Here is a 26,323-nt window from a genome sequence, read left to right on the forward strand (position 1 = left end):
TTGATACTACTTAGAATTACGGTAGTCCATTTTCAAGTTTGATCTCGTATTCTAAGGCCGAATCAAAAGTATGATCGTACAAGCCTCCAAAATGACTTAATATTTATTTCTCTCAGTATGTTATTGTTTCCATTGAAAATTTGTTTTCTTTAGAGAAAACTTCATTCAATTTTGATTAAGTCTTAATCGATTTCTTGAGTATCCTAACAAGATACTCAAGAAATCGATGCTTGGTCCGACGGAGTAACTACTAGCAACTCCTCACTTGCCGCAGTAGCTATGTCGCTATCCCAAAAGACAAGTCGCCACAAATAACAGGACACGTGTGATTTCGATGATATCATATTTTTTTTTAAATTTCAATATTTGCATTATTTTATGTTTTAGAATTATGACCACATGAATATATAAAACACAGTGATGATAGTAGCTGACGGTATCTCAGTAGTGTTGATATGTTAGAAAATTGACATTTAGCTTCATCCAAATGGCCGAATTACCGAGAGATGCTGGCTGACTAGAGTTGCTCAGAGTTCCAGCTGAGCTGAGCCGCATCTCAACTCAAACCACTTTTTGGCAACTCAGAGTTACTCTGATTGAGTTGTTGCACACATTCGACCTGTAACTAAACTATTACTCGATGTAATATTATGTGAAACAGTTAAATTTTCAAGAGAGAAAACTGCGTGAAAATTATCAGATAAAGCGACTAAGTGTATCATGTGTCAGGGGCCATATATATATTTTCTTGAAGGAGTCGGTAGAACACATTAAAAGTGCAGATGTACTTACAAATTCACAACTTTCCCCCTTATCTGTGTGGGTTATAGGACCGAAATGAGCCAAGATAAGTTTCTAGGTCTAAGGCGTGACTGTGACTGGGTCCTGGAGCATTTTGTCCTATAACCAATGTTTGAATGGGCCTGTTTCACAGTTGTGAGTTAAATTCAACTCCCATGAGTTCTAAAATATTTGAAAATGAATCGAATTGTGACTGCATTCAGAGTTGAATCGAAGTCACAATAGTGAAACCACATTTTTTATCTAGGCCCTAATATTTGGAGTATAGAAAGTGTATGCAGGCGTTGTAGAAAAACCAGACTCTGAGTGAGATTGGTCTCTTTTTCAGAGTTCAACCACTCCTAACAGTATCAAAATAGAATGATAACTAGTTTTTTTTCGATTAAACTACAATTTTTGATGTACGATTCTCTCATTTTTTCTGAAACCACTACTAGAGATCAGGGGCGGATTACGGGGTGGTTTCGGCGCTCCAGACCCCTGCCTTCCCAAACTGAATTGATTAGACTTCTGGTTAAACTTCTTTGATATTGAGGGTATAAGTGACGGTGTTACGTCGCGTGTCGCTGATCCAGTTCGACGGCGTCAGGAACATCGACTCGGGCTGCTGCGAACTGCGGCGTTCACCGCGCGCGCGCCGACGCAGCCGATATTTACACGTGATTATCTTATAGAACGCGTTGCGAAACGACGTGTTGAACATCGTGTAGATAATCGGGTTCGCCAACGACGCCAGATACCCGAACCACAAGAAGGCACTCATCATTTCGGGCGTGACGCGTGCCATGCACGCCGCGCACGACACCGACAACACGTTCACGACGAAAAACGGCGTCCACAACACGACGAACACGACGAAAATAATGCCGAGAACTTTCGACGCTTTTTTCTCATTGTTCGCCGTCCGTTTCGGAATCAAACCGCGAACGTTGATTCGGTTTTGCTGTTGTTGTTTTTTGTCTTTGAAATGCGGCGGTGTTTGGCGATAGGACGAGTCGGACTGGCGCGACCAGCGCTTTTGGTGTTGGCGTTCGACGCTGGCTGTTTTGAGCACGCGTTCGCGCCACTCGTCGGCGGAACGATCGACCGGCGCGTGGTGCACGCCGTTGACGAGTATATCGCCGGTTGTTCGCGCGTCTGTCGACTCGTTGTTGCACGGCGAGGTCACGTGACCGTTTGGCGCTGTCACGTAGCTGTCGCTGTCGGTGCTCGTGTGATTTTCACCTCGTATCAACCGATCGTTTTCGCGTGCCGGACGCTTCATGTAATTCACCCGGTAAACATAAATTCCGTTCGTCTCCAGCGATAAAGTTACGATTTCGGAATTTTCGGTCGTCGCCTCGAGTCGTATTTCCGGTTCGGATTGGCGACCGTCCTCGCGACCGTCCTCGTAGCGACGCTCGTCGTTATCGCTAACTTCATCATCGTCTTCCTCCTCTTCGTCGCTTTCCTCGCTTAGATTTTGATCGGAGTCTTCTTCGTCTTCGTCCGACGAAGAGCAGCTCTCCGTCGCGGCGAAACGACGTCGATCGTCTCTCATCGGATCGGAGATCGTAGTCGTACGCGTTACAAACGCGTCGCCGTAACTTTTCCGACGGTTGACGTCGACGTTGTCGGCCGCGGTCGTCGTCGTCTGCCAACAACGACCTTGACCGCGATGAATCGTCAGCGGACCGTTATCGATCGTTTTTAAGCGCGGTAGACTCTTGCGATCGTGCGGCACAATTTTATAGAATTGATGGCGATAATCGATGGAGGCGTCCGTGTCGGATTTACCGAGATTGTTTCCTTCTCTTCGTCCGTCGAAACTTTGGAATGTAACGTTTTCGGACATTGATCGTTTATCGTTCGGTTGATCGTGACTATCCTCCGTCCCGACGGCGACAGTGCCCGATTTCGAGTCCGGCTCCGGTATTTCCAGATACTCTTCCATTTCGAGTTCGATCTGGCTGAGTTTTTCTTGCACTTCGGCCGGCGCTTCGAGTATGTCTTTGCCGTGAATGCTGACGAGACTCTCGACGCTGGCGCACAGATTACGACTCGACGCGCCCGGTAGAGACAGATACGACATGAGCACATTGTGTTTATTGGCGGCGCCCGTTTCCGGGCAGCTCGTGATGCTGTTCAGACGATCGTGAAGATTTGTCGGCGGTACGGGTGGCGCCGTCGACGACGAGGCATCGCTGATTTCGGGTTTTAACACGAGCGGTTGACGCGGGTCACCGTCGCTCGATTGCGCGTAACTAACCGAACTGGAATTCTCTCGCGCCGCTGGCGTATGCGGTATCGGCGGCAATTTGGCGCCGACGTCGCGGCTCATCAACGCCGCTAAATCTTTCGGATCGACGATCGAGCTATCGCGACTCTGCGTCACGTAAACGCTGTTGTCGTTGCTGATTTCGTTGTCGTAGCTGGAATAGCCGTTCGGCGCGGATAAAAACTTCTGGTTGTTGTACTGCGGCTGCTGCAGCTGATGCTGCTGGTGGTGATGATTCTGCGCGTTCATCAGGTTGATATTTCGTCGCAGCATCGTCTGTCGGTTTTTGTCGACGCGTCGCATGAACTTGCTGTTGTTGCGCAGGATGCGTATCGTCAGCACGTACGTGATGATCATGATCGTCAGCGGCACGTAGAACGCGAGCACCGACGCGTAGATGACGAAGTCGACCAACGTGATCATGCACATGCCGTCGACGTAGACGTTGTCGTGGTCGATGAACCCGAGCACGCAGACCGGCGAGCAGATCGCGATCGACACGATCCACACGAACGTGATCTTCAACAGCACCATCGTTTTCGTCTTGTTGCGGCCGTATTTCATCGGGTATTTCAACGTGAAGAATCGATCCATCGACATCGTGCACATGTGCCAGATCGACGCCGTGCACAGACCGACGTCGAACGTCGCCCATAACGCGCACAAGTGCGGCCCCATCGGAAACAACCCTGAAACATGCAAACGTAACAATTAGTTTATGGATGATGATAATAAAAGATTAAATGAATTGTAACAATTTAAGACTTTCTCTGATTCACGCAGGGAGTTTTATGTAGTCACATGGAGAACTAGGGGATGTGTAAATGTATGGAAAGTGGCCACCCTGAGTTGGTCTGAAACTGTTCCTAAGTCTTAAATTGTCCCTTAAAGTTGATTCTACAGACATGGCATAGATTAAAGACCATCTTAGTTCCGAATCCAATCTAACAACTAAAGACCAGTCTTAAAAATTGGGACCTTACGACTATGCAACTGGCCCTCCCAGCGTTCTAAAGATTCGCAGTTAAATTTGACTAGGGCAAATTTTTTAACCTCAAGTCTGGAATTGGGTTTGTATAAAGATAAGATCAGCACAGAGCTTTTCTTCAATTGATCCATGATTTTAAAATCTTTCTCTTTATTTTTAAGGAGCTTTGAGATTTTTATATAGATGTTAATCGCTTTTAAGGAATTTGTTATGATTATTTTCCACTCGCGGTATTTCCTTCAGTTCATCGAAATATCATCAAACTACCGACATAATCCCTATCGAACCTTGCCTCCCACGACCTAGAAAAAAAAACCAATCAATTCCGAGTGGAAATGTCGTCTCGTACCGGAACGAAACGTTGCTTGATTTTAATTTTCGTTTCGACGTTCGCCGTGTGACTTATCTTTACGACGGCGGCGGCGGTTTTTACACGCGCCGCGCGCGATCAATAAGGCTTAGTTCGATCGCTGAAACAACTAACGCAAACATCGCCGCCGCGTCAAACGACGAAGAGAGAGAAGATTATAGATCGGCCCAGCAGCAGCAGTAGCAGACTGTCTACGCTTAGAAAACATCCGTGACGTTCGCATTAGCTTCGCGTAACCTGTTGCCGTGGAAAAAATGTAGAAAGAACCTTCCGGAAGAGATGGCTACCACAAAAAGTCCTCGTGTGACATCATTATTTTGCCCAGTTTGGATTGAGAACTTCGGAGACAGTAAAAAGATCTCTACAGAAAGTCTGCTGCCATCCCCCAGGGACAGCTAACGATTACCAGTGATTTTAGGAACCTTGCTGAACCAGCCATCGTAAATCCACCTATGACATCATGTTGGATTGTGTAGTGATTTCAAAAGCCTCCAGGGGCGAGTTCCTCAGTCGTGAGTTAGAGTTGACTCTGAGTTAAAATTAGTTCATTTCCAATCAGTTAACTCTTCCATAACTGTGGAACTGGGTTTTGGAACCTACCATCATGAATCCTAATACGGTATCATATAGAATTAGTTAGTTATTTTGCAGAAATTCTGCTGCCTCCATTATTCCTCTTAGTGACATTGTCGAATTTTCCGGTGACCATACAGAAAGAAGCTGCCAACATTAAACCTCTTTGACATCATCAATTTACCCAGTTTTGTCAATAACATTCTCCTGATAAGGATTTATTCCTCGGCGAATACTCACGATCCATGATCCTCGTAATGTTGACTACTAAAAGATGGCTACCTACGAGAGTCACCCTATGACATCATCGAATTTTGAGGTGATTTCGATACGAAGGCGTTTCTGGAACGATCGCGCTTCCTTTCTCGGTGATCGTCGTTGTTATACCCGCGGGGCGTTCAAATAGCCGATTTACGACCTTTCAAATATTGAACGATCAATCGAATGTCGTTCGGATCGCGCCACGATCACTCGCCGGTTTGTAACTGAATTGTAATTGATCTCGGGTAAACAGCGCCTGCGGGTCAGGTGTGTGTTTACCCCCGCTCGGTGTAAAACACAGTCGATAAATCGATGTTACCCGCTGACACCTCACTGTCTGTTGTGTTTCCCAGGTTTAGCCGAGCGATAGATATAATTAGGTGTGATGTCGTATCATCGTCAACCGGATGTGGCTACCTACGTCTCAAAAAGTTTTTAGAGTTCGTGAATATGATTTCTAAGTTCCATGATTCGATAGTTATGTTATCTAGTTGTATGAGTTTGATTTAATTCAGGAACCAGTTCCACAGTTGTGTTGGTTTAAGTTGGACCCAGTTCTGTAGTTATGTGGGTTAAATCTGACTTCGGGCTGAGATCCCGTTGTGAGTTCGTCTCCATGCAATAAGCTACGCGTTGAAGGAAAGGTTCGGCAGTTTAGACAGACATAAAGGTTGGACACCTGATTGTCACCCGTTCAACCCCTGAAGGGATAGACATTGATAATAAGACCCAAAGGGGATAGACCCTGATAGAGAACCCGAGAGCACAACAGACAGCGTCGTTTTAGTAGAGACAAATAACAATGGAAATCACCGAAGGCAACCGTCGCATTTGTCCAATTTCCTGCGGTCGACACGAACTGTAACGATACGACACGATGATCAATACTGATTGAATTACTCGGCGCTGTCGTCCGTTACTGACCGCTCAAATCACTGACCATCACTGACCACTGCTAGACTGACCATTAATTATTATCAATTGAGCCAACTGACTATTGTAAAAAAGAACGACCTCTAAACAGCTAGCAATTTATAGACTGATGACCCAGATACTGGAAAATTGACCAGACTGATGACCCAGACACTGGTTAATTGACCAGACTGATGACCCAGATACTGGTAAAATGACCAGGCTGATGACCCAGATACTGGTTAATTGACCAGACTGATGACCCAGATACTGGTAAAGTGACCTGACTGATGACCCAGATTCTGGTAAAGTGACTAGACTGATGACCCAGATATTGGTAAGGTGACCAGACTGATGACCCAGATACCGGTAGACTGACAAGACTGACGACCCAGATACTGGTAAGGTGACCACACTGATGACCCAGATACTGGTAGACTGACAAGACGGACGACCCACATACTGGAAAATTGACTCACCAACCAGGCTTGTCACATAGACTGCACACTGACCAGGTTAATATACTGATGAAACTGTATATAGACTCATTATAGCCATTGCTTTTATTACTGACTAATGCCATATGGCAGTCAATACACAGTCAATACAACGGGAGATTTATGATAGACCCTCAAAGTTTGCAAATCTTCCCATTACCTTTTTCTGTTATGTATATAGCAAGTCTCCAACACTGATTGGCAAGCAAACTCTGCTGTCTCCTGTAACACCTCCATAGCACTGCATCATAATACTAACCGATGTAGCTCCCCAGGTCGGGATTGTTGTAAGTTTGTCTGTGATTCACAGAAATTGGTGTTGTCTTCATTAACGATAAAAAGGGAAACAAAGTGAGAGATACCTTCGCTGCTGAGAACACGGTTCGGTAATTTACTCCCATTCAGTGTAACAGAAAAACTAATCTATAACAAGGGTGTATGAATTACACCCAGTCGACGTAATTGGCAACACGTTGAAGAAACTGGTTGATTGGAGACAACCCTTCGCATGTCCGACAATATGGTCGGATGTGACAATTAGGGATGTTACCGTCTGTCGAATATAGACCGTACAGTCATCGACTGTGGTGAGTGCTTTGATTGGTTTCAGGTCCCTTCTCTTCCCTCTTACACATGTTAGCAAAAATAAGTTATCGCCAATGTCCTGCTAGTATCACAGCACCTGTCCCCATCGCAATTACAGTAACTTGAGAAATCAATGGACTTGGAGCTACGATCACACGTACGTTTTTGACCAGGGCCAATGTTGGCTGTGCCAGACTCAGCCCAAGCCAATCGTTCACACTTGTGGCAAATGGGTCCACGTCTGGTTGACACAGGCTCAGACTGAGAACGTCAGACCAGGCCGTGGCTAGTTTTAGTACCGGTAGAATTATTCCGTGTGAATGCTCATTGGTTATGGAAGTGATTTAACTCGCTAAAAAAAAAAGTTTTGATAGGATTTAGTTACTAGTCAGTGATTTATGTAGGATATCTCTTAATAAGCCATCGGCTAAAATGACTCGGGCCTGATTTGACCTGAGCCAAATCCTGTCTGTTTGATCATGGCTAATCGTACAATTTAAATCATCAACATTTAAAAAATCACTGTAATCAAGGTTTTACAAGTATCTAGGTTATCTATGTCTGAGGGGGTTGCTCCTGTTCCTAATTGAGGCCTGACATCACTATCTTCATTCTGATTATTTTAAACATTCACTGAATTGCAAGTTACGTCAATGGAAAAATATTCCCAGCATTTTCATCAGGTTTCACTAGCTGCGGTAGTAGTTGTGAACTGGGTAGAAAGTGATATTCAATCGACTCTTTAAACAGGAGTGGAAAAAATTAAGTGTTTTATTTTTTTCAAAGGTTGAGTAAAATGAGATAATTCAATACCATCTGTTTCGTTGGCTACTGTAGTGAGATCTCTTAGCAGGTGGTGGTGGTAGTTGGCAAAGAGATACCGATAGGGGAGGCGGTAGAGAAAAACTTCCGCTACTTTGTGTAAATGAAATGAAGATATATCTTGCCGTTTGAACGTAGTGTCTGGGGTAATATGAAGGGTTATGTTTGTTTGGAAAACAGTCTGCAAATTAGAAATCAACAAAACTATACAAAAACCCCGTTCTCTTTCTCTCTCTCACGCAGTGTGGGAGAGGTTACGAATGTACAGCAGAATGTACAGCACGCCGGCGCTGATTACGTGACTATGTACCGTAATCACATGAGGCTTATTATCTCTGCGAATGATAGCGGTATTAGAGACTGAATGATATCGCGTTTGTTTTTACTTTGTGGTTGTGTCGGGCAAAAATTAAATAGGCAGACATGAGAATCGTCAAATAACAGTTGAATTGTTAAAAGAAATGACCTACAAAGAATTCCACTTTATGGTCTACTATCATTTTTATTCTGGCCAATGGCCAGACTCTTACTATAGGTTATTGTCTCAGCCAATCAGCATTCCCAAAATAATTATTGACCAATAAGCATCAATGCCTTATTGGCCAATCAGAATTATTTTTTCTGGCCCTAACTATGCATTCTTAGCCAATCAGCATTCCCAAAACACTTATTGACCAATGAGCATCAATGCCTTATTGGCCAATCAGTATTCTCATCCTACTGTTTTGGCCAATCTTTGTTGCTAATTCTATCAACGAAAACTATTTGTGAATGTTTCCAACTGCATTCTGTACTCCAAGAACTCCAAGAAAGTGTAATGATCATTTGGCCAATCAGCGCTCTCTTCTGCTAATCGGAAATTAGAATATAGGCCTAGTCAATGTTGGGCGATTCGCAGATTTTATCTTTTAAAAAAGTCAGACAACTAAAGTGCTAGATTGTTCACGCTGGCAGCAAATGGCGGGTCGGTTTTCTGTCCCATATCGACTATTCAGTTGGCTATACGCGTGTAGATCGGTGATATTTTCCGATGGCAATTATTATCACGTCGGTATGAAAATTGCTTCGTAAATCACGGATTGCGAAATGTTGTCTGTCGCTGTCATAAACCAAGACGTTTTTTTTTTTGTTTTTTTACGGTTTACACTCGACGAAAAAGGTCTTATTTTCTTTTAGAGTGAGCAGAAAAAAGGTCTGGGTTCCTACAGCCGCTAAAATTCCTCAAATAATTAGGAAGCTATACCCTGAAATTCTGGCTTTTACCCCTCAGGCCCCTGAAGTACCCCTAAAATTCTAGAAATCATGTCTGTAAAATAGAGAATAAGAGTTTCAAATTTTATCCCACCTCATTTCCAAGAGTTTCAAATTTTATCCCACCTCATTTCCGATTAAAGCCACCCTTAGGCAAATGTTTTTGGTCCATGCCAAATTAGGCCCGGATCAAGCGTTAACTTTGGTACCAAAATAAAGGTCGAAGCAATAGAAAAGATCTCGACCGACCATTGGCGTTGCATATGTATGGTGTATGTATTACAACTGGTGCCAGTCACGAGACGACAATCCCGAGGCGTTTCTTAGATTTACAACGTGCATTAAAATCTACGCAGTAAGAAATTGTGATCGCAGTGCATGAAATTTATTCCATTCGCGATGCTGCAGCGCGCTGTCTCACTTTTTTGCGAGGATCGTTTTCTGAATTCAAATTACCTGCCGATAGTGAGAGACAGAGTGGGGGAAAACAGGGGGGGACTTGACTGCCAATTGATTGTACAGTAGAATCCGCTTAATTCAGATAATTTCTTACTTATCTACCGGTTTAAAAGTCATTTTCTTGTATATCGATGAATAAAAGTTACGTCCATCTGGGAACTATTTAGATATTTCACGAAATATGTGAATAACATGGAGCAAAATATCCGAGCTCAAAGTGAAAAGAACGGTATGCGCTTCTGTACTTATGAGGTTAGTTATGATAAATTTAATTCATGCCGCTCCGGGTTAGGATTGGGGAGCACATCTTTTCATAATAATTTTAGAATTAAGTTTTTTTCCAGTGCAAAACTCAAGGGCGACTTATTCAGACAGTGTGGAGTAGATTAACATGTTTTTTCTTTAAATTTTGCTGCCTGGTTCTGGTTGGGTGGCATCATCTAGGGCGTAAAGACTATCGAGATTTATAAAGCTCGCGAGCTCATGCCGAGAATGATGGCAACTACTTGAAATATTGATTCGATTAATCTCGTTTGAACTAGCTATTTTCGAGTCTGCAAACGTCAAGTGGCTTAATCGAATCGCGAGCAAAAAACGGTAACCTTGACGGCGGCGGTGCCCATGACCCGTCGCGCGGACGACACCGACTGCGTAGAATTTTAATCATTTGAATTATGTTTTCAATTTCTGTGATAATAATAGCGCGCTGATATGCCGCGCGGAGAGGAAATTATCATCAGATGCTGGTGATAATTCGTTCGGAGAAGTCTGCATTTTTGTCATCATTTCAACAGTAATTCAAGGACTTTGAAACTAAGTCGGATAAGGTCGAATAATTTAGAGATTAGTGTACATACGAATTAAGCGGTTACAGTTGTAAGACCCTTGGATAGTATCTATGATATCATAAGACCATCCGTAATAGCCTCGGGCCAGTTTTGCCATCGAGATTTAAGTTTTGAAGTTGGCTTAACTCTTTAGACTGGTCCCAACTTGTTAGATCGGCTTTAGAACTTAGGTGGTCTTAAACTTGTTTTAAATGAAAGCCATAACTATCTTACTGGGCCTCGGGGATCATTTCCTGGACCAGACTGGGTTTCATACTGTGATAATCTTTTTGCTTACATCAGGCTCTAGAGGGTGGTTCATGTAGTGATATCTGGTAGTTTTGTGCCACGGCAAAATAATCAAACTTGTGCACAATAAATTCTACAGTTATTAGAGCCAGTTACTGGATGCCGTGACCTTAGGGTGAAAGTGTAAGATGGGAATAGAACCATGATGGTCGTCTTAGATCTAAGCCCTGACTATACAAATAGTTTAAATTCCACGACATGAACTGGCTCCTATCTGCAGGGTTTCATAAATGTGCTCTAAGGAAATAGCATGGACTATCCCCTGAGAATGACCTGAGAAATATTTTGTAGAAATTTTCTAACCAAATGCGTAATTTCAACTATCATTAATGTATGAATTCAGTTGCGGTCATTCTCTGGATATAGCCACCTTTTTTTCTGTGCGTTGTGTTGATTTTTTTTTCGATTACCTTCATTGCCTAAAACAATGACAACATTGAGGGAAAGAAAAAAGCAAAGGATTATTCAGAGTGTTAAAAGCTGGAAAAAACAAAATAGTTACTCATGAATAGATGGCAACCTGCTCATTCATTATAGATGTGAAAATTCTGTAAGCGTTATGCCTATTGGTCTTACAACATACACGGGAAAGAAAATAGATTAAAAGATAGTGTACAATTTGAAAAGAAAAAGAAGTAATATAGCTGCAAAGCAGCGATAACAAGTTTTCTGTGAAGTAACAGAAGACCCTAGATACACTGAAAGCCATTCGGTATAGATGTGATTTTAAAGTTGGGCACTTAGAAAATAACCATGGAAATACATATTTTCTCTTACAATAAGAAAGTGATTATAAATGAAAAAAACGAGTAGAAATGATATGTTGAGTTCTACTGAAAATGGAGTCGCTTTTTAAATGAAGCCCATTTTAACTATGAAGCTTGGGCCTGGAACTGATTCAATGGGATACTGGTAACACCATATGGCGCAACATAACATTGAATTTTCTTCGTAGAGAAAGTCAGTTCATTTTCAACGAAATTTGAACTTGATTTTTAGGCCGCCAAATACAAAAATTATCAAACAATAGTCATTGGATAGATATAAAGTTCCCGCTCAGTGTGGTATAGATTTCCCCGAAAATTGACAGATTTGAATTTACGAATTTTGATCTAATGTAGAAGGAAATTGAAGCGTGGTACCCGGTAACCACTAGCGATCCTGGCGGAATCCTCGCTTGCCACAGGCGCTGTTAGCGTTGCCAGTCCTCCTCTGACATTACGACGTATGGTATTCTAATTCGTCTATCCGGTGTACGTAGGCAATACGAGTCTTAACCGCTCTAGACGAGGTCCACCGTGGCCTCGACGAGCGAGTTATTTTTTGCGCGCTTGAAAATTGATTCCGCCGTTAATCAGCGACGGCGGCCGCGGCGGACAGAAACCGGGAAGGACGTCTTGTCGTTTCGCGGACGAAAATTATCGACAAGTCGATGAGGTCGAAATTAACTTTGACAGCACAATTTACATGCTATTAATATGTAATGACCATATCTCTCTCTCTCTCTCTCTCTCTCTCTCTCTCTCTCTCTCTCTCTCTCTCTCTCTCTCTCTCTCTCTCGCTCTCTCTCTCCCTCCCTCCCTCCCTCTCCTCCCTCCCTCCCTCCCTCTCCTCCTCCTCTCTCCCTCCCTCTCCCCATCTCTCTCTCTCTCTCTCTCTATATATATATATATATATATATATATATATATATATATATATATATATATATATATATATATATATATATATATGTGTAAAAAAAAACCGGCAGTATGTGTGCACTTGTATCCACAGAATATATTCATGAGATTCGATGAAAGGTTGTCTAGATTTAAATTAATCCTAATAAGGAATTGTTGATTCCCGGGGCCCGGTCGCCTGGTTGTGGCATAAGTCAAAAAGACATCCTAAATCATAAGACTGGTCTCTGGTCTCAAGTTTTTAGATTAGCCACGCATGTGGTCTTAAATCTAAGCCAATTACAGAACTGTCCCCCAGGGTCCGGTTTATATTCTAGACATTCTTGTTTCGATAGGCAGTCTAAGCATTGTAAGCCGCTGCCACACAAGCGTTTTTGGCCCGTGCCAAACTGGTTGGACCCGGCCCGAGCAAAGTTTTAGCACAGGTCACTAGGAGACTCGCACTTCCCTTTGTCATGGCATTATTTGGTATCAAGTCATCAAAGTCATCAAGTGATCCGGGCCATATATATATCTGAATGATCGCGGCTATAGAGTTAGTTATAAGCTCTTTATGGTTACCAATTTGTGAAAATTGGCATCGTAGTATAGGCACATTTGGCTCATCCTGTTGTTTTTGTCCATTCTAAGGAATAAGGGCTCTGTGCCACCGGCTATCTTTGCGGATTGTGTGCAAAAAAATAGGTACAAGATTGAATTTCGTTCACAAAATCCATGAAATAGTCGAGTCGATGCTTGCCTCGAATATAACCTGTCATTCGGAATGATTCGAATTTTATGCGGTAAAATTGTTTTCTCGCAGTCGCAGTCGGTTTAATCCGCGCTCGCTGTTGAGACATCACAGCGTTTACTGGATGATTGACAGCTGACGTCGGCGGCGGCGAGATTGAAATCGCTAAAAAAATATTTTCAAAACACGGCGGATATAAATCTAAGATCCGTTATATTGCTAATTGATAATCTAGTCACTGGGAAATCTGTCTTTGACTGGTGTGACATCAGTTGTTTTTCTCTGACGTTGCAGTTGGTTTTTCCTTAATGTCTTTTCGAATTAATTTCTAAATAAATGTCTAATGCTATTCAACATTTTCAACTGATCAGCTAAAGATTAGGAAATGTAGTGGCGAGATGGATCGAGGGAGTGTTGGTGAGAGGTAGAGAGGTTGGGAGGTCAGGAAGTTAGCGAGGCAGAATGAGACATGTATAGAGTAGTTGAAGGAAATTTGGCAGAGTGGACTGAGAGGGAGTGGAGAAAATGGATGAGAGGATGGACGGATCGGAGAGGGAGGTAGAGAAAGGCTGGATGATGGGAGAGTAGAAAGAGAGGTTGAGAGGGAGGTAGAGAAAGGTTGAATGACGGGAGAGTAGAAAGAGAGGTTGAGAGGGAGGTAGAGTAAGGTTGAATGACGGGAGAGAGGGCAGAAAGAGAGAGTTGGGAATCGCTGGTGAAAAGTGGAGACGGAGATGGATAAGTAGAAGAGGGTTAGGGGAAATAATTTCCACTCATTGTTCATATATTATCCACTTGAAGGATATTTCATGTTTATTATCAATTGAATAAGTAAATTTGTTAAACACAATGAGGTGCATGCAGTTTCAACGTAAGTATTCAATCACACACGCACAGTCCATGAGTTCCTTGAGTTCATGAACTGGCATCAGCACAGACATTACGCAGATATCAGCTCAGGAGCTGTGGTGTTATGCTGTAATCATCAAAAGGTCTGTGTGGGCGTGATATGGGCGGCAGCAGTGAGTTTGAATTAATGATTAGTTGACAATTATTAAATATGGAAGTAGTCGGGTTCATTGATGAGTCGTGCAAGTTCTTAAAAGAAGTCGTGACTGGGGTACAAAAAAGGAATTTCAAGAAACCGGCCATGCTATAAGCGATAAGGCTGAGCACGTTTTCTAAATTTGGTCATGGGTGTTTAAAGAATCTTAATTATAACTGATTAGATAAGAGATCACCATTATTCGCAGATCACCAACAGTCGGTCAATACGTAGATCACCAGCAGTCGGTCAATACGTAGATCACCAGCAGTTGGTCTATACGTATTAGATCACCAGCAGTCAGTCCATTCGTAGATCACCAGTAGTCGGTCTATACGTAGATCACCAACAGTCGGTCCATTCGTTGATCACCAGCAGTCGGTCCATTCGTAGATCATAGAAATACCACCTGAGATTTTATTGACATGAATCACGCTATACGTCGTCCTAATGACACGGTAGCTAACTTAGCGGGATGCTGCACTCCTCTGGGAGCAGTCGTTGTACGGGCTTAGCATCGCTTGTTGAGCAAATGATGAACTGTCACGATAGATGCTAGAACGCTTGGCTAACCGGCTGAGTGACTGATCAACATTCATCGCTATCCGTGATCAACAGTTAGAGAAATATGAAATTTGAAAATTTGTAGAGCCGGGGATAAGAAGTCAGGCTTGCGATTACCAGTGACGCGTGCAACGCATTTCTCTGCAACTAACAGCAACAGTCTCGGCGTAAAGATCCGTCTACCTACACGCCTTTACAACTGTCTGAAACGAGAAGCACATGTTCATCTCTTCCAGTCTCGATCAACATAATATGGCTACCGTCGAGTTGTCCCAGAGCTCCATCGAAAGCTGTCCCAGTGAAAGTGTGTGGCAAAACGTCGTAACTTATTTTAACTCTTTTACTGCGTCGATCGATGATCTGTATTCCTGTCGCGTTCGTGTCATCGCTGATGAGCTGTCTGCGATCGTCGGTGATTTCTCATCACTCGCCGCGTGACTGACACCGATAGAAATGGATCTGATTATTTTGACTGGCACGTCGAAGATCGCGCGCGCGCGCCGATCATCGGGGAATCGCAGCGATTGACAATACAATTATCTTTCACCTGTTTTTGAAATGTGCCGACGCGACGCAACGCCGGAGACAATTTCTAATTTTCGTATTGCTTCAGGCGGGCGTCGTCTTCTTCATCGTCGTTGTCATCATCGTTTAGGACGGGCAGACGACTTTTATGATGGTTTACGAGTTGGAATTCGATTCGTCGATGATCGGCTGAATCCACGGCTTTAATGTCGTCGTTCGTTATCAGTTTTCAGGTTGACAAATCGAATCGACCTCGTTTGAACCCGATTCGTTGAGATTCGATTCCACGCGGGGAGAAGTTAAACTCGTAAAATTAGGTTTCAGTCTCAGTATCGATTGCTTGACCTTTACGACGAGTTAAATTCTGAAATTCAGTTTCGCTCGAAAGTTGAACCAAAAATTACCCAGTTACGTCAAGTGCTCAATTTGCAAGTCACGGAATTTTCTTTAACTTGAAATAAAGTCGGGAAACCTGAACATCACGGAAAAGTCAGGGAAATTTGTTAAGATTGCCAGATCGCGCATAAAATCAAATATCTATGTTTTATGTATTTGACTATGTTAATTGATTCGATTCTAAGCAGATCAGGGCGGGGAAAACAACAGTCAAATTAAAGTTGCCACCCTGATCTCTGATGATAACAATTATCCTTCTACAAAGGTAATCAAAGCAATATTTTCTAGGGTCACAACTTTTAGAGCAATGCTAGTGGCAATCTGCAGTCAGGAACCTTCATAACATTCATTCATCATCATAGTGTGTGCTGATCAAATTACTAACATTGAAGTTATGATATCATCAGTTTTGGGACTGTTCATTATCGACGAATGTTTGGTTGTTGTAGTTCATTTTCAATTAGATACGTCTTCGACGAGTTTTCTTCAACACTGGTGATAAAAAAGACACTGTCAATTGAGTGTCAAACATTTCTTGCAATTGACAAACGGCCGGGCGTTCGGCGCCTGCGTATAAATTATTGAGTTATTGAAGTGAAATGCGGTGCTCGGTTTAGGTATTTACGCATAAGGAATCCGTATACATCAAGTAAAATCGAATCATCGAATCTACGCGCCGCTGCGTATACATTACAACTAAATAATAATATCAAATTCATTTGAAATTACGACTAAACGTGTTCTACTCATCATCTCGACGCTGTTGACACTGATAATGTTGCCTGGCAACGCCGTGTATAAAAGCACATGTTTTTGCTCGATTGAATTTGTTCTCAAATTTCTCGTCGTTAGCAGAATTCTACTGCCGCTCGCTGTCTGCTGAATACTCGTGCCGCTCGCTGTCTGCTGAATTCTGCTGCCGCTCGCTGTCTGCTGAATTCTGCTGCCGCTCGATGTCTGCTGAATTCTGCTGCCGCTCGCTGTCTGCTGAATTCTGCCGCCCCTCGCTGTCTGCCCACTGACAGCGGTATCTTAGAATACCTCATACCCCATTCGGTTGTCAGTCCCATGAAGTATGAGTTATAGGATCATTGAATGAAAATGAGCTAAGAGCTCAGTGCAGTCTGCATTAGCTACTGCTCCAGTATTTGGTTACAGAATCACAATGAGCTAAGAGATCAGTGCCGTCTCCACTAGCTACTGCTCCTGTATTTGGTTATAGAATCAAACTGAGCTAATAGCTCAGCCCCGTCGTCATTTACAACTGCTCCTCTGTTTTGTGAAAGGATAGAAATAAGTAAAGAGCTACGATCCTCACTTACAACGACTCCTGGGTTTGGTTGTAGGAGCGAAAAAGGTATCTGTTCAAGTCTTCAACCGAGCTGTTACTTTTTAAATGTTTTTACAAGATGAGCCGAGAAAACCAAGTTTTAAACGTCAACATTTAACCTTGTGAGTGAACTCGTAATTCAGTCTAAATACTCATAGATTCTGGTTTGGATTTTTAAAATCTCGAGTGCCTGGTATTCGGTATGCGTGCGGGCAGGTATAATGTATGCCAATTACGTGTTAAAAACATTACTAAACCTTCACTTATTTCCATAATAAACTTCATGTCTATAATGACAGGCGAACTAAACTCTCTCTTGAGTTTGATGTATATATAACTTGTGAAAAAAGAAAATCCCCACTTGAAAAACCTAGTCGGAAAAGATGGTAGCGTTGTTTCCAGAATCTGACCTGGTTTTAGTCATAACTTCTTGGTTATGATGTTACTGGTTTGAGAATTAGTGAAGTGCTAGCGTAAAGAAATAATTAACTTAACCTAGCAGGAAGCTAAACCACTGAGACCGGGACTGGAACCTCGCACTGCTCGCCTGCCAGGCGATTGCTCTACCATCTGAGCTATGGGTGGGGGGGGGGTTACTGTACCCTAGAATTTTGAGGATAAGAAAACAGAAAATGAGCACATCCCGGGCCATGTCATGAAAGTTACGCAAATAAGGGCGAATGAATTGGTGATGTGAGGCCCTTCCGGGAATTATTCACGGGCACTGTATTTCTAGACTGTCGCCCGCACACTCTGGGTCTGCTCCTAAAAAAAACGAGTGATTATTCAATTGAAAAACTTACCGTTGAATATTTCGACGGTCATTCCGACTGGCATTACCAGTATCGACACGAGAAAATCGGCGATCGCCAACGACATCAGGAAATAGTTGGTCATGTTTTGCAGACGACGTTCCCAGCAGACGGCCAGACAAACGAGTATATTCCCGAGAGCGGTAAACACGATGAAGATCGATAGCGATAACATGCCCCATTTCAGGGGCGGCCGGGCGTCGTCGTCGTCGGCGTCATCGGTCGAGTCGGCGGATAGATTCCAGATACTGTGATTAACATGGCTCGTTAAGTTTAGATAATCATCAAAGTTCATTCTCGGACGACGAAACAAGCGCGGAAATTATCCATGCATCGGATGTGGGCGCGCGTGCGGTGCGTGTGCCATTTGAGGGTCGTATCTCAATAGATGATCGATTGTTTTCAGTACTAATGATTAATCCTTTTCTTGAGAGATTTTTTCAGCAATTTCTTCTTTTTTTCGTTCTGAAGAGTTCACTAGCTTAGGTGGAAGGAGGTAAATCCTGTTTTTTTTTTTTTTTAGGATTTTGTTAGCAATTTCTACTTTGTTTTGCGTAATGAAGAGCTATTGCGCACTAGGCTAGGTTGAAGGTGATTATTCATTCAGATGATTATGATTAATCCGTATTTTGAGTAATTTTTCGTAGCAGTTTGGAGCAAAATTTATTTTTATTTGTGGTAGATGAAAGCCTATCGCCAGACGGTGTGAATGAAGGTAATTATACTATATTCGGATGCGAAAGTGACCACTATAGCCGGGGCGGTTTTTTTTTGCGGCGAGTCGATGTTTTTCTTCAGATGTTTTTCTTCAGATTCCGAGAAAAACCTTTTCCTCGCTTAATTCGTGACAAATCTTTTATTTATTTATTTTTTCATGTTCTACCGGCGCTGCTGATATTGTTGTCGACGACGACGACAACGTTTTCGCGATCGATCAATTGTCAGCCGCCGGATTACGAGACGTCGACACTTCGACGCGTCAAATATATGTGAATAATTCACGTTGTCATCGTCTGCGGCAGTCGTTGCAAAACGGACGTTGTTGTCGTCGTCTCGTGAAATTGATCGTTCAACCACAGCCGCGTCAGTTATTCCGTCAACTGAAAAATCGTGATGTTTTTTTCTTCTTACCGGAATCGGAATCGGATGAATCGTACTTTATTCACACTGCATAGTTTTAAAGAATCGATATAGATCCGTATCGAGCTTATCCTGAACCGGGTTTCATTTGCTCTACGGTCTAGACTTTGCTTTGAATATTGATGTCAAATTTGATCACTGGTTTGTGTAGACTAAGTTAACACTTTTAGAAAACGTAGACGACATGAAAATCCGCTGGTCGCATTTACGCGTTATAGATCCAGATCGGCTACAGGGTTTCAGTCGCACTAAGTTAGCACTTTAAGAATACGTAGCGTATCTAAAACCGGAGTTAGCTAGTCGCGATTATTGTAGATCCGGATTGGCTAGTGATGAGCTTATCCCAAACGTGGTTATATTTCTGAGCTTTGAATATAGATGTAGGATTGAAGCACTGATTCGCGTACACTTATTAAGCACTTAGACCATATGTAGACGGACTATTCTGAATCCAATAAGCTTGTTGCATTAATCCGCTGTATTCTATTCCAAAAAGCGCTGCATGATTTTACCGTTGCTTTCCGTGCCGGGTATGAAACTTTTCAACCAGGTGGATTTTGCTAGTTATGTTGTCATTGGTAATGACAGTGAAAGTCATTGTTGTCCTCGCTGTAAATGTTGTTACCATTGTCAATTGCAAGGATTTGGCTAGGGTCCTGAGTATGTTGGAAACTTAAATCAATCGCTAGGTAGAAGATGGGTTATCAATTTTAGGCAGCACTGATAGGATTCCGAATTTAAAGTATCGCTTGGCATACAAATAGCTGCAGAGAGTGTTGTCATGGTTTGTGGTATAACTTGTGTCATTGTGTTTTATTGAAACGCATTGCTAAGTTTCCTTTTGATGGTTGGCTCTAATCTGAAATCATAAAAAAGAGGACAAATGATTAACATGGCGCCAAACTGAAGAACTTGGCTTCAAATGTGATAACCCTAGAATTTCAACAAAGTTCAAACTGATGTAAATGGAAGAAATTTAGAATGTCATCCTTGTTCTTTGGATTATAAATGACATCACAAACAATCTGTGTGCTACAATTGTGTAGATACTGAGAATAGTACTTTATTTCTGGATGGTATTATCAGCAAGTAATTTTGAGTTAAAAATGGGATGGGCAGTACATATATAGAATCTACTGGTTCAGAAAGTCTTATTTTATTTCCGCCAGAATTAAACATTACATTCGGAAGCTATTAGTAGGCAAATTTCGATGAGACGTACACTTTATGATCACTAGCTGGTTGGAAAAGGAACAAGATGAGAATAACAATAGGGTTTTCTGGGAAGTAGCAGAAAACCCTAATAGATATTTCTGCTGAATCTGAACTGATACGTCAGGTAAAATTGAATGACTTTAAATAGACTGAGTTGAATGACTTTGAATAGATTTAAGTTCAATGTGACGAAATGTGGAATTGAGTTAATTCCTATTAGTAAGCCACAGATGCCGTGAATACATCTGAGACTGTAATACATCGAAGCGCTCCGAGAAGTAAAACTGCGGCGATGTTCTCAAATTCGCTGAAAATTCCTGTAACGTCGCGATAAGGCGTTTTTAATGGTCGATCGCCAGGAAACTTAATGACCAATAAAACCCATCATCTCTATTCCTTCCCCTCTGCCCTCTCTCTTTCAGTGCAATAAATTGACTGAAGCAAAATGATATCAGATTATATTGCGATATGGTTAAATGAATGAAAGTCTTACCGATGATAAAAACTTCTACATTCCGAAGCTCTGTTTGAACACTATATGTCGTTTAAAAAATGCTTTAAAATGTTCTGATCCTGATTGATACCAATTCTGTTAAAGATAGGAACATACTCTATGCGTAGTAATTTCGTAGCAGCTTGTCCTCCTATTGCGTTCATGTTAGCATGTGTTTTAAAGAGATAATTCATGTCGTCGGGTTAGGTTTTCTGAACATCTGGTTATCTCTGCCTTAAATGAGCTATAGCTTTGAGCAGCTGTCGCCATATGAAGAACTTTGTTCCAATCTCAGGGAGGGGTCTCCCCATTCTCTCTTTAACTGCTTTCATAATTTCCCCATAAACGCTTATCAAGGTGACATTGGTTTATCGATTGCACGGTCGTGACTCAACCTGTGAAACAGTCGCGAATCTGTCTAGAAAAACTGCCTACAAAAATACCGAATATCCCTTTGGGATAAAGGCGTGATGCTGTTGCATTTACTATCATTGCTGAGGGACAAGTGAGTTCGAGTCCTGGCTGTTTACAGTGTGCGGGCAACACGTCAAAGGCCGTTCCGTCATGACGTTCAGTAATCCAAACGGTTGAGTCTTGGAAGACCCGAGATCCGAATGACGGAAAGCAAGAAACAAACAGAAGTGACGATCGTGTATAAAATTCCACGCGATCAATGAAAAATAAATTTCAAAATGATTCCTTGTGCTTAAAGTTTATTTGATAAACTATTAGCACGAGGAAACATCTCGGACTTAACTTTTCATTCTCAGTTCGTGATTTCCTACATTATCGAGATATTAAATGGCTTGCGGCGCTTTCATGAAAGAAATTGCAGCAAATTTTGTCGTCATCAAATAAGTGTCATTTCTAGTAATATACGCCCTGCATTTTATAAGTCAAACCATGACCCGGATTGAACCTGTCACCAGCGATGTGCCAACTAGAGGCGCTCTCAAATTTCCTTGACCTTCAAGTTTATTGGGTTCGTGTTTCGGGTAAAATAGCAATTACGGGCTTCCATCATTGGTAATAATGTTACTATGATGAATTGCTTTATGGAATTAATAAATAACTCAATAATTGAAGCTGGAAGAACGAATGTCGTAATGGAATTCAATAACAGGCGAGTGTCCACCGCATGAAGGCGCTGTGAGTGATTTATGTAAATCCGAAAATCTGATGGGCCAAGTTCATGGCTTGTTACTCCCCGACGGTCGCTGTCAAAAATTTGGGTTCTGCGCAATATTTTGCCTTGGATCGAGCGGAATGATCTTCGGTAATGATAGTACGATGATTGCTCTGCAGGGTTTTGCAATCATAATATCTTCATCCGACTCCGGGGAAGACGTAACAACCTTACTCTAGTTCTTTCCTCAACTCACTGATTGCGTTAATAGTTAAAGTTTTACTACGGTTAAATAAGTTTTTCTACAGTTAAACAAGTTTTACCACAGTTAAACAAGTTTTACCACGGTTAAACAAGTTTTACTACGGTTAAACAAGTTTTACTACGGTTAAACAAGTTTTACTACGGTTAAACAAGTTTTACTACGGTTAAACAAGTTTTACTACGGTTAAACAAGTTTTACTACGGTTAAACAAGTTTTACTACGGTTAAACAAGTTTTACTACGGTTAAACAAGTTTTACTACGGTTAAACAAGTTTTACTACGGTTAAACAAGTTTTACTACGGTTAAACAAGTTTTACTACGGTTAATTAAGTTTTACTACGGTTAAACAAGTTTTACTAGGGTTAAACAAGTTTTTCTACGGTTAAATAAGTTTTACTACAGTTAAATAAGTTTTACCACGGTTAAACAGCTGCTTCAATAAACTGTGTATATTGACATAGCTCGCCAATTAACACAGCCAGTTGAAAATTTTAAAAAATCACGGAAAACCCACGGAAATCTTATCGCAATTCTACTACCGCACGTTCCACGGATCTGACCTGCTGCGGTCGGCGCTGCCTATCGGATTAAATCCGTGCCACGGCTGTTCATACGAAAAACGTCGAAATCGCAGCCATCATCGTCGTCGTCGTACGCCGCAAATTTCGTGGAAACCGAAAATCGACTTGTCACTCGACGGAAAACAAATAGAATTGACGTGATAAGTACGGCGTCGATGGCGAATAGTTTCAACGATCAGTTTCTGATTCATTCTCGATTAGCCGGATCGATGATGTACGGCGTTGATTTACTCGTTATAAGCTAATCGATTTTTTCGATTCGGGGCTATTAATTTTCCTACACAGACAGATTTGGAGACCAAAAATGGACGACACACGACGCACTGGGTTTTTGAAAAAATCTCCAGCACTGGGTATTGATTGAACAGCACTGAAAGGGTTTAGTTTCGGCTTTGTTTAAAGTTGTCATATATATCATTCATATATATACTACTACTGTGCACTCCGCATTCACCCTTTGAATAGCAGAAGAATATAGAACAAAGATTTGCAAAATCATGATCAATCATAATGCATTCGTAAACAGAGTATGTATAAATAAATGATATACATTTAGAATTAAGGGAGGTGTTTACTGGGTTTTGGGTTTCGGCAAGGATGCCAGTCTGCTAACGGTTTCAGGTGACCGGACGACTGATGTTTGGAAGGGTATTCCACCGGATAGTTGGTCTCTGGGAAGAGTGAGTAATCTGTCACGTAATGCCTGTTAATTCGTAAAACGAAGGGGACATGTGATTATTTCTCAGATCGAGTTCGTAGATGGTTAAAATGTGTAACTGGATACGCAGTGTTTTCGTGATCTCATGTTTCTCAGAATGCGTCCAGATTGACCGATTGCGAAACGGGCATTTATCCGTACGACGCATGAGTTCCACGAATTCCAACTTATAGTTCTTCTTCGTTAGCACTGGAGAGAGGGAGAGGGGGCAGGGAGATGGAGGAGATGGAGGATTGAGGGAAAGATAGGAGAGAGAGAGGTTGAGGGAGGAGATGAAGAAGGGAGTGACAGAGGAGAGAGGGAGAGGGGGTAGGGAGATGGAGGATTGAGGGAAAGATAGGAGAGAGTGAGTTTGAGGGAGGAGATGAAGATGGGAGTGACAGAGGAGAGAGGGAGAGGGGGTAGGGAGATGGAGGATTGAGAGAAAGATAGGAGAGAGTGAGGTTGAGGGAGGAGATGGAGAAGGGAGTGAGAGACGAGATAGAGAGAGAGGGAGATGGTAGGGAGAGAGCAGGAGATAAAGAGTAGATTGGACTTTGACGTGGCGACAATCATTCATTACCGGTGATTCATAATGTGATTATCTGGCGAAGACATTCGTCAGAGGCTAATAATGTTTATACGGAATAAATTCGCCCGGAGGAGTTTTTTCCGAGAAATCGATTAATAGTCAACAGGTATCAGCAGACAACAGCGATAGATCTTTAAACATCGTTTCCATTTATAACATTTGTTTTAACTCGAGGGAGAAAGGACAGAAACTGCATCAAGTATTCTGCGCTGCAGTACTCATGTCGGGGGAGAGAATATGGTAACTGAAAGGTCAATGAATAAAATATTTCGAGACCAATTTAATTTTTTGGGGGAGGGGTCTATCCCTACCAAAGACTAAAACTCCTCCCAAGTTTGTTAGAGTTTACCAGTGGATAGTTCATTAAGTTTATATGGTATCTCTATCTTTAAACAAACTTTTCAGCAACTGCAGTCCCAGTCCCATTAGTGCTTTTAGAATGTATATCATCTCTTTTATCATTGTTGATGTTAATTAAGCAAATCGTTATTCTTAATTCTTCCTCGATACAGACGCACGCTCTCCAAAGAATACGTGCGTATGCGAGGCTGCTAGTTGCCTGCCTCCTAAGAATCAGACTCGAGAAATCGCTTGGAAGCCTTCTTGTATTGAGGTCTCTTTTTAACGGCAAAACGAACAAAAAATCGGTTGAAGAATCTGCACCGATGGTCGAACGCAGTGAATTATCGTGTAACGCACCTGAATGCAGCTAATGATTCTATTACCCCGTTTAAACATTAATTGAACCAGTTCATCGGAATGAAAATCGCGCGATTAAGAAGCCACTTGTTGATGTTCATTTGTGTGGCTGGTATTAAACCAGTTCGGGCCACCGCGTTCATTAGCCACGTTAGTATAATTATTCTCGACGCGCCACGAGTTTCCAGACCCGATGATAGTTTCGGGAAAAAGTTGCGCCGGCTTTTCACGATATTCATTGAATACTTCGTAATAAGTCTTTACGTGCATTTTCGATGTCGATCTCGGATATTGGTGATGGTTTGAAAGCCGCGCAGAATATGTTCATGTCCTCAGTCTGCGCAATAAGTAGTGAATGCGGATTTCAAGCTATACACTCATGAGAAAGGGAGCGCATTTCGCGAAGACCCGGATAGTCCATCCAGTATCATGCCTTCCATAACTCGGAAGGTAATCTAGTTATGTGAAGAGATGCGGATTGGTCTTGTATCCGGATTGAATGAATGTGGATTGATTGAAAACGTATTCAAACCACGTCTCTAGTTGTATAGACATGACTTCAACTCACCAGGTCTCACAGACATAGTCTTTGGGAATATCCTAACACTATTTCTATTCCATATATCTTGCATATTACGTCCATTTCTCTCCTTTTACTAAGTCTCTCTTCCTTGAATGCCTAAATCTTACTCGGGAAGTCTTGAATCGGAGTCCAGAAGTTTTGAATCACGAAGTCATTTGGTCATGCAGTCTCGAATATCTCTCTAGAAGTCTTGACTCTCAAAGCGTTGACTCTGACTCAATCCTCTGATTCTAGTAGTCTCATAGGGTTTAAGATATTCCTTGGTTTATACAGTTGAATCTCATTGATACGATTCTGCTTAAGACAAAACCCGATTATTACGATGATTTCCAGTATGTCCTAGTTAACATATCAACCAAAATTTGGATAGGCGAAATACAAAACCCGTTTAATACCACAATTTCACTTTTGCCCAGAATATTTGTGTTGATGAGGTTCCACTGTATATATTTCGAAAGTCTGTATTTGTGAACCAGTTCTCGGGGCTGTCATTACAGAGTTCTTCGAACGTGCCTCTCGAAGTCTCGCTGAGTGGTTTAAGATATCGCGTCACTTATATATTCGTAGTCTATGCATATCTGCGCCGGTTCCGGTTGGTATTGTGCGTGTAGTTGAGCTCGATGCTCGGGTTTTCACATGAGTCTCGCTCGTTCGTTCGTCGGGGAACAAGTGGACTTCAAACGACGACGTTCTGTAATGTTATTGAATTTCAGGTCTGTGCGATAGATCTCCGGGTAGTGCATATGTATCCGGTTCATTCGCTGCTGCTGCTGCTGCTGCTGCTGCTGCTGCTGCTGCTGCTGCTGCTGCTGCTGCTGCTGCTGCTGCTGCTGCTGCTTTCTATCAATGTTCTTTTAGAATTTTATCTGCTATATCAGTCATTTGACATTTTCAGCTCTCAAGTTATACGGCACGATAGATGCTCTAGACACTGT

General features: G+C 42.2%; 2 protein-coding genes across 2 annotated transcripts in view; one reads left to right on the forward strand and one right to left on the reverse strand.

Moving 5' to 3' along the window:
* LOC141910772 (26S proteasome non-ATPase regulatory subunit 1-like) overlaps nucleotides 1-26,323 on the forward strand; it is a 143,907-nt gene that overhangs the window by 10,490 nt on the left and 107,094 nt on the right. The window lies entirely within an intron of this gene.
* On the reverse strand, nucleotides 1,208-21,008 carry LOC141911158 (uncharacterized). The gene is made up of 3 exons (XM_074802130.1): nucleotides 20,962-21,008; nucleotides 17,988-18,244; nucleotides 1,208-3,747 (listed from the first exon to the last, which is right to left on the reverse strand). The coding sequence occupies exons 1-3, from the start codon at nucleotides 21,006-21,008 to the stop codon at nucleotides 1,316-1,318; spliced, it is 2,736 nt and encodes a 911-aa protein (XP_074658231.1). The 3' UTR covers nucleotides 1,208-1,315.

This window comes from Tubulanus polymorphus, chromosome 9 (assembly GCF_964204645.1).
Source record: "Tubulanus polymorphus chromosome 9, tnTubPoly1.2, whole genome shotgun sequence".
Taxonomy (NCBI): domain Eukaryota; kingdom Metazoa; phylum Nemertea; class Palaeonemertea; order Tubulaniformes; family Tubulanidae; genus Tubulanus; species Tubulanus polymorphus.

What these genes read in the sequence shown, in the direction of transcription:
- LOC141911158 (XM_074802130.1), bottom strand. Translation starts at nt 21,008, where the DNA reads ATGAACGCAATAGGAGGACAAGCTGCTACGAAATTACTACGCATAGA. An exon ending in ACGAAATTACTACGCATAGA is followed by an intron (nt 18,245 to 20,961) that starts GTATGTTCCTAT and finishes TGTTAATCACAG; the next exon opens with TATCTGGAATCTATCCGCCG. An exon ending in GACCGTCGAAATATTCAACG is followed by an intron (nt 3,748 to 17,987) that starts GTAAGTTTTTCA and finishes TGCATGTTTCAG; the next exon opens with GGTTGTTTCCGATGGGGCCG.